Consider the following 9,074-nt stretch of genomic DNA (forward strand, 5'->3'; position numbering starts at 1 on the left):
GAACTCACCTTGGTCAGGTGAAGAATCGGATGAGGAGGGACAAGCCAAAAGGAGTTGCCTGCTACATGTGTTACACTCCTATACACACCTGCACAAACAGCAGCTTGGCTCCAATGAGGGGATGCACAAAGAGGTATGCTGATATTGTGCTACCAGTAGTAGCTGTTGTGCTCTGGCACAAAGAGTTCAGGGAGAGGATTTGCCAGGAACTCAAAGTTGATTGCTCGGACATGTCACAGCTGGAACTTGACCTTTGCAGTGCATTCACATACAAAGGAGAGAAAGTTTCCCTTGCATATGCCATCTTTGTTGTAGCCATGGAGAATGCTTCCATGTTGTAGTTGTAGCTGCACACATTAACACAGTGAATGGTAAAGGTGATGCAGTATAGCCTCGGGTAAGAGTGAGAGTTTCACACAGCACACAAAGTTGCAAGTAGTAACATCAAATCAGAGTTGTATCACAGGAGCAAGGCAAGACACATCAGGGAAAGGTAGGCAGAGGCTGGAAGAGCTTCCAGGCTTCAAGACATTCTTGCTGGTAAGCATGCTTCTGCTCCTCTGAGGTGTCGGCTGCTCTGCCATCATAGCCCTTCCACTTGGCCACATCACTGGACATGAACATGGTCATGGATCCACGGGTCTCTCCCTCCAGTATTGGAGAGTTGAAGTGGTGCAGCACATGGGACAGGAAAAAGCAGAGGGCACCAGGAGGAAAGTCAATGCTGACCTTGGCCTCAGTGAAGCTGATCTGCAGCTGGGTATAGTCACCATAGCTGAACACACCAGCCAGACCTTGGAGATAGTCACGCCTGTCTCTGTGAGGCAGACTGTATGCCTGACCCTCCTGGTTGATGGCAATGGAGGGAAATGCAGGAGCCCAAAGGAAAGCACCATGGGGATGGTAGTGGTCTGAGCTGCCAATCTCCATGTAGTGGCTTGCGTGCTCAGGGAAGCACTCAAAGAAGCATGTGTTGCAGTATTCACGGAGGGCTGTGACATGCTTGCTGCACAGGAACTTGATCATCTCCCTGTAGTTCTTGACAAACTTCAGGTTGAAGTATGGTCCAGGCATACATGCTGAATCTTGTCCACTGAGCATGAGATGGTAGGTGAAGAAATCTCCACGCAGAGACTCGACTGGTGCACCAGCTGACCTTGGAAGCTCAGCTTGGAGGCGTCTGAACTCCTGGTACATCTCTTCAAACCTGGGACAGTCTGGCTTCTTGACCACACTTGCATAGTGGAGACTGTTCTTGTCAACCAGGTGAATGACATCTTCCTGACCAACAAAGCACACTGACTGGAATCCAGTGGTGTCAGGCTGCACACTGAGCTTAGGCAACTGATGCTCTGCATGAAAGAACTCCTTCAGATCAAGAGCAGTGGTCACAACTCTAGCCGAATGGTTCTGTAGCTTTGAGCTCAGTGTCAGACCACCCACCTGCTTTGCATTGTCCCAGCCTAGATAGTGATCACTCTTTGGCGTGTACTGTTTCACAAGGAGCTTTGATTGCTTTTTAGGACGCTTTGGAGTGTCCATCTTGATGATACCCTTGGCTAATTCAAGAGTGAGAGGCTTCAGAGTCGGTTTCGAGCAAGTTGGCATAGCATTGAGAGCTTTTTTCAACTCAGAAAGGTCATTCTTGACTCTTTTCTCTGCCTTGTTTCATTCCTTTTCACTGGAGAAGCCTCTCGAGCGTGTAGCATGTCCCTGAGTCCCTTCAGGACGCTTGTTGGCCTTGTTGGTCACCATCTTGAAGGGTGATATTGCTGGAAAAACCAAGAGCAGTAAAAAAACCAGCAGCAAAACAAAGTGAATGCAGAAACCACTCTAAACTAATGCTATGGACTTTGCTTTTGAGATACTGATAAGCAATAAATAGAAGAGCAAATCCTGAAAAGCGCAGCTCCTGACAATGTATATAGGATGCACTATAGTGAAATGAAAAGTGAAGTATAAAAGAAATCACAGAAAAGTGGAAAAATTACTTCAAGCCAAATACTTCGGCAGACTGTTGGAGAACAGCCTCGAGTGTCTTGATGCAAAATTTGAGCGAAATCGCTTGAGATTTGGGTCCAATCTTGAAGAATCTTGAGGATTTTTTGGACAAAAAACGACTTTTTTGAACAGATACAGTGAAGTATCACCCTTCCAACAGCTTTGAAGCGAGGCTGGCCAGGCCTATGTGCTCTAAGCGTCAATGAAGGGCAGGTCTCTTGTGCAGGAGCTCTGTAAGGCACCTAGGATACCTAGTCAAGAGACAACACAAGATTCCCAATGAACAACGTCGCTTGGATGTCTGCTTGCAGTACAGGGTTCGAACGAGCTTGAGGAGACGAAGAGAATGAGCTATAGACATCAAGAATCGAATCACAGGGAGAGGAGATATAGTCAAAAGAGATTTGTCACTATGCATAGTATATATACTTACTTTTTCCAGCCTGTGCGCTTTAGAGGGTCTTTAAGAGGCTGTAAATATGTCGAAGCTATGTGTCCTAAGTAAACCAGGGTCCAGGAGTTCGAATCCGAGGTTGAAAAGGAGGGTTGTCTTGATGGATATCGAGTAGGAGCACGACTTATGATGCAAAAAAAAGTCGGCTCCTCAAAAGAAAGGTCTTGAGAGAGTCGGAAATATGTGTCCTAAGTAAAACAGGGTCCAGGAATTCGAATCTGCTAAAAAAACAGAGGGTTAATTTGCAGAAAAACATAGGAGGGTGAATTGTAGAAGTATCAAAAAAGCGACCTTGCTCCAGATGGGGTATATATGCTGTTTCAGCTACCTCAAGATAGCTCCTTTGGCTCCTTCACATGGAGCCTGTGCTGTGTGCAAAGTTTCAGTGCAACAGAAGCAGTATCTGTGAAGCTAGATCAAAAGACAGTATAGTGTGAAACCAAAATTTCGGCTAGAGGGGTCAAAACTTGGCCGATTCAAGCATGTGATAGCTTGTTCTGCTCCTTCACACTGCACCTGAGCTGTGTGCGAAGTCTCAGAGCAAGAGCAGCGGTTCCTGTGAAGCTAGAGCACATTTTCAAAGTACTATAGTGTGAAATCAAAATTTGGAGCAGCACAGGCCTGAGCGCGCGTTCGAAGCACTGCACTGCTTGACAGCGAAATTAAGAGCAGCGCACTGCTGGACAGCACACTCTGTTGGAGCAGCACAATTAAAAGGAGCACATTTCGAAGGAGCGCAAATCGAAGCAGCACACACTCTGCTACAGCAGCGCAATCGAGAGGAGCTCCATCGAGAGAAGAGCAAGAGAGAGGAGCGCAATCGACAGGAGAGCAATCTACAGGAGCTCTATCGAGAGTAGAGCAGGAGAGAGGAGGTCTATCGAGAGGAGCACAATCAACAGGAGCTCTATCGTCAGGAGTGCAATCGAGAGCAGAGCAGGAGAGAGGAGGTCTATCGACAGGAGAGGAATCGACAGGAGCGCAATCGACAGGAGATCAATCAACAGGAGCGCAATCGAGAGCAGAGCAGGAGAGAGGAGCTATATCGACAGGAGCTCAATCGACAGGAGTGCAATCGACAGGAGCTCAAACAAGAGGAGCGCTCACTCTGCTGGAGCAGCACAATCGAAATGAGCGCAATCAAGACGAACGCAATCGACAGGAGCACAATCGACAAAAGTGCAATCAACAGCAGCTCAATCGACAGGAGCGCAATCAAGAGGAGTGCAAGCGACAGGAGCGAGCACTCTGCTGCAGCAGCGCAATCGAGAGGAGCGCAATCACGAGCAGAGCAGGAGAGAGGAGCTCAATCGACAGGAGCTTTATCGACAGGAGCTATATCGACAGGAGCTCATTGGAGAGGAGCGCAAGTGACAGGAGCGCAATCGAGTGAAGAGCAGCAGAGAGGAGCGCAATCGACAGGAGTGCATTCGACAGGAGCTGAATCAAGAGCAGCGCAATTGACAGGAACTCAATTGAGAGCAGAGCAATCGACAGGAGCTCATTCGACAAGAGCACAATCGACAGGAGCTCAATCGACTGGAGCGCTCACTCTGCTGCAGCAGCGCAATCGAGAGGAGCGCAACCAAGAGGAGCGCAACCAAGAGGACCACAATCGACAGGAGCTCACTCGAGAGCAGAGCAGGAGAGAGCAGCGCATTCGACAGGAGCACAATCGACAGGAGCTCACTCGAGAGCAGAGCAGGAGAGAGCAGCGCATTCGACAGGAGCACAATCGACAGGAGCTCATTGCAGAGGAGCGCAATACACAGGAGCGCAATCGAGAGCAGAGCAAGACACAAAAGCGCAATTGAGAGCAGAGCAGGAGAGAGGAGCGCAATCGACAGTAGTGCAAGAGAGAGCAGAGCGAGAGAGAGGAGCGCAATTGAGAGGAGCGCAATCGACAGGAGTGCATTCGACAGGAGCTCGATCGAGAGCAGCGCACACTTTGCTGGAGCAGCACAATCAAGAGGAGTGCACTGCTGGACAGCGCTCACTCTGCTGGAGGAGCACAAGTCGAAGGAGCACAAGACTAACCATCATTTCAAACCCGATCTAACATTTGGAGCACGTTGACCGACATTTATTTTTGACATCAGATTCAATCTAACATTCCTGAGACGCGTCTAACATTTTGTGACCTCTATTTCGACCTCATATTTTCGTACCTTTTGTTAAATATGTGTTCTTTGTTTCGATCTAGTATTTTGCGCACATTACTGATACTTTGAAATTATTGTTTCGATCTAACCTTTTTGGCATGTGACCTGTGTTATGTAACCCCTTTTTGATCTAACATCTACCACACGTGACTGATATTTTCCTCGTGCCTCACAGCTAGCAGCACACTGCTGGACAGCGTAATTAAGAGGAGTGCACTGCTTGACAGTGCACACTCTGTCGCAGAAGCACAACTCAGAGCAGCGCAATCAAAAGCAGAACAAGAGAGAGGAGCTCAATCGACAGGAGCTCTCACTTTGCTGCAGCAGCGCAAATGAGAGGAGCTCAATCAAGAGGAGGGCTCACTCTGCTGCAGCAGCGCAATCGACAGGAGACCAATCAAGAGGAGCGCAATCAAGAGGATCACAATCAAGAAGAGCACAATCAAGAGGAGTGCTATCAAGAGAAGAGCAATCGAAAGTAGTGCAATCGAAAGCAGAGCAATCGACTGGAGCGCAGGAGAGAGCAGCGCAATCGACAGGAGCTCATCAAGAGGAGCGCAATCGAGAGGGACGCATTCGAGAGCAGAGCATTCGACAGGAGCGCTCACTCTGCTGCAGCAGCGCAATCGAGAGGAGTGCAACCAAGAGGACCACAATCGACAGGAGCTCACTCGAGAGCAGAGCAGGAGAGAGCAGCGCATTCGACAGGAGCACAATCGACAGGAGCACAATCAACAGGAGCACAATCAACAGGAGCACAATCGACAGGAGCACAATCAAGACGAGTGCAAGAGAGAGGAGCGCAATCGAGAGGAGCGCAATCGACAGGAGCGCAATTCGAAGCAGCTAACACTCTGCTGGAGCAGCGCAATCGAGTGCAGAGCAAGAGAGAGCAGAGCTATCGACAGGAGCGCAGGAGAGAGGAGCTCTACCGACAGGAGCGCAAGAGAGAGGAGTGCAATCGAGAGAAGAGCAGCAGAGAGTAGTGCAATCGACAGGAGCTCTATCGAAAGTAGAGCAGGAGAGAGGAGCGCAATCAACACGAGCGCAAGAGAGAGGATCGCAATCGACAGAAGAGTAGCAGAGAGGAGCTCTAGCGACAGGAGCATAAGCAACAGGAGCGCAATCGACAGGAGTTCTATCGACAGGAGTTCTATCGACAGGAGCGCAATCGACAGGAGAGCAATCGACAGGAGAGCAATTGACAGGAGCGCAATCGAGAGCAGAGCAGGAGAGAGGAGGTCTATTGACAGGAGCGCAGTCGACAGGAGTGCAATCGACAGGAGCTCAATCGACAGGAGAGCAATCGACCGGAGACCCATCGACAGGAGCGCAATCGACAGGAGAGCAATCTACAGGAGCGCAATCAAGAGGAGCGCAATCGACAGGATCTCATTGGAGAGGAGCGCAATTGACAGGAGCGCAATCAAGTGAAGAGCAGCAGAGAGGAGCGCAATCAAGAGGAGCGCAATCAAGAGGATCACAATTAAGAGGAGCGCAATCAAGAGGAGCGCTATCAAGAGAAGAGCAATCGACAGTAGCACAATCGAAAGCAGAACAATCGACAGGAGCGCTGTAGAGAGGAGCGCAATCGAGAGCAGAGAAGGAGAGAGGAGCGCTCCACTGCTGGAGCAGCACAATTCAGAGGAGCTCAATCGACAGGAGTGCAATTGAGAGGAGCGCAATTAAGAGGAGCGCAATGAAGAGGAGCGCAATGAAGAGGAGCGCAATCGAGAGATGAGCAGCAGTGAGGAGCGCAATCGACAGGAGCTCAATCAAGAGGAGCTCGATCGACAGGAGAGCAATCGAGAGAAGAGCAGCAGAGAGAAGTGCAATCGACAGGAGCTCATTGGAGAGGAGCGCAATCGACAGAAGCGCAATCAAGAGGAGTGAAAATGACAGGAGCTCAATCAACAGGAGCTCAACGAAGAGGAGTGCAAGAGAGAGGAGCGCAAACGAGAGGAGTGCTCGCTCTGCTGGAGCAGCACAATTGACAGGAGCGCAAATGAGAGGAGCGCAATTCGAAGCAGCGAACACTATGCTGGAGGAGCGCAAAAAAGAGTGCAATCGACAGGAGCTCATTCGACAAGAGCACAATCGACAGGAGCTCAATCAACTCGAGCGCTCACTCTGCTGCAGCAGCACAATCTAGAAGAGCTCGATCGAGAGCAGTGCACACTTTGCTGGAGCAGCACAATCAAGAGGAGTGCACTGCTGGACAGCACTCACTCTGCTGGAGGAGCACAAGTCGAAGGAGCACAAGACTAACTGTCATTTCAAACCCGATCTAACATTTGGAGCACATGGACCGACATTTATTTTTGACTTGAAATACAATCTAACATTACCAAGACACGTCTGGAAATATGTGACCTCTATTTTGACCCAATATTTTCGCACCCTTTGTTAAATAGTTGAAGTAGATAAAGCTACACAAAGTGTAGAGACAGTGAAGGTAGTGCTTACGGCCGAGTAAAAGGCCTGAGCATCTTAGCATGGACCACATGTGTCACAACCTACTCAAGACAAATGCTTTGTTATGTTCCGCAGTCAATGCGGCTCTCTGCTGCTCTTCTTTTGTATATATATAGACTCCTTCTCTCTCCTCGCTCTCTCGCTCTCTCCCTCTTACCATCATCAACAAAACTCCTCAACTCCAACTACTGACAAATGACTTTAACTGATTAAGAGTCTGAAACTCAACGCAATGCCGCCATCGACAAGAGCTGGACAGATGGGAAGGGGCGATGATGATCAAACAACCACAGGCAATGGACAGGAGGAAGGATGGCTCATGCAGGTAGTCAGGATCCTCCAGCTGGCGAACCCAGCACTAACGGCCGAGGAAGCGATCATGCGAGCTATGGGCCTCATCAGCATTAGCAACCAGACCCCGCGCAGGGAGACTGAGAAGATCCCCAAGGAGGTGTCGAGCGCCATTGTGCACATCAAAAAGCTCAGCGACAGCAACTGGCACACTTGGGAACCTACCTTCATCGACTGCCTCCAAAGAGTACATAATGCGAAGGAGATACTGTATGGCATGGTGGCGCCTGGAAACGAGGAATACAACGAAGACTTGGATAAAGCCCTAGCCCTAGCCGGTGTGTCTTGCTTGCGGGCAACGCACAATTGCGCTCCGCCAAAATCGAAATTCACGCGACTGCGTTGACCCCCAACGCACTCGAAATTTACACTGCTCAAATGCCGCAACGCAAACAAATTTATTTTTGCTGGAGCAGCGCAAATTGAGCAACGCACAGCTGGAGCAACGCACTCACAGCTGGAGCAACGCACACTCTGCTGGAGCAACGCAATCTGAGCAGCGCACAGCTCGAGAGCAACACACTGTTCGAGAGCAACGCACAGCTCAAGAGCAACACACAGCTCAAGAGCAACGCACAGCTGGAGCAACGCAATCTGAGAAGCGCAATCTCATCAGCGAACTGCTGGACAGCGCACACTCTGTCGGAGCAGCACAATTGAGAGCAGCGCAATTGAGAGGAGCGCAATCGAGAGGAGCGCTCACTCTGCTGGAGCAGCACAATCGACATGAGCGCAATCAAGACGAACGCAATCGACAGGAGCGCAATCGAGAGGAGACCAATCGACAGGAGTGCAATCGACCGGAGACCCATCGACAGGAGCGCAATTGACAGGAGAGCAATCTACAGGAGCGCAATCGAGAGCAGAGCAGTAGAGAGGAGCTCTATCAACAAGAGCGCAATCGACAGAAGTGCAATCGAGAGGAGCTCAATCGAGAGCAGAGCAAGAGAGAGGAGCGCAATTGACAGGAGTTCAATTGACAGGAGTGCAAGAGAAAGAAGCGCAAGAGAGAGGTGAGCAATCGACAGAAGCACAATCAAAAGGAGCGCAATCAACAGGAGCACAATCAAGAGGAGTGCAATCAACAGGAGCGAGCACTCTGCTGCAGCAGCGCAATCGAGAGGAGCGCAATCAACAGGAGCTCACTCGAGAGCATAGGAAGAGAGAGGAGCGCAATTGATAACAGCACGGAGCTCAATCATGAGCAGCACAATGGACAGGAGCACAATCGAGAGCAGAGCAATGGACAGGAGCGCAATCAAGAGGAGCGCAATGGACAGGAGCTCATTGGAGAGGAGCGCAATTGACAGGAGCGCAATCGAGTGAAGAGCAGCAGAGAGGAGCGCAATCGACAGGAGTGCTCACTCTGCTGCAGCAGCGCAATCAAGAGGAGCGCAATCAAGAGGAGTGCTATCAAGAGAAGAGCAATCGACAGTAGCGCAATCGAAAGCAGAACAATCGACAGGAGCGCAATCAAGAGGAGTGCTATCAAGAGAAGAGCAATCGACAGTAGCGCAATCGAAAGCAGAACAATCGACAGGAGCGCTGTAGAGAGGAGCGCAATTGAGAGGAGCACAATTAAGAGGAGCGCAATCGAGAGATGAGCAGCAGTGAGGAGCGCAATTGACAGG

At 50.0% G+C, this 9,074-nt stretch overlaps 2 protein-coding genes across 2 annotated transcripts; one reads left to right on the forward strand and one right to left on the reverse strand.

Moving 5' to 3' along the window:
- Window positions 1-483: 483 nt before the first annotated feature.
- Window positions 484-1,542, reverse strand: UHO2_04397 (uncharacterized protein; the record flags this gene model as incomplete). Its single annotated transcript, XM_041556070.1, has 1 exon — window positions 484-1,542. One exon carries the CDS (start codon window positions 1,540-1,542, stop codon window positions 484-486), a length of 1,059 nt encoding a protein of 352 aa, XP_041412004.1.
- A 5,782-nt stretch (window positions 1,543-7,324) lies between these two features.
- On the forward strand, window positions 7,325-8,273 carry UHO2_04398 (uncharacterized protein; the record flags this gene model as incomplete). The annotated part of the gene is made up of 2 exons (XM_041556071.1): window positions 7,325-7,721; window positions 7,951-8,273. 2 exons carry the CDS (start codon window positions 7,325-7,327, stop codon window positions 8,271-8,273), a joined length of 720 nt encoding a protein of 239 aa, XP_041412005.1.
- Between the last annotated feature and the right edge of the window lie 801 nt (window positions 8,274-9,074).

Source organism: Ustilago hordei (assembly GCF_900519145.1).
Source record: "Ustilago hordei strain Uho2 genome assembly, contig: UHO2_contig_08, whole genome shotgun sequence".
Classification (NCBI taxonomy): domain Eukaryota; kingdom Fungi; phylum Basidiomycota; class Ustilaginomycetes; order Ustilaginales; family Ustilaginaceae; genus Ustilago; species Ustilago hordei.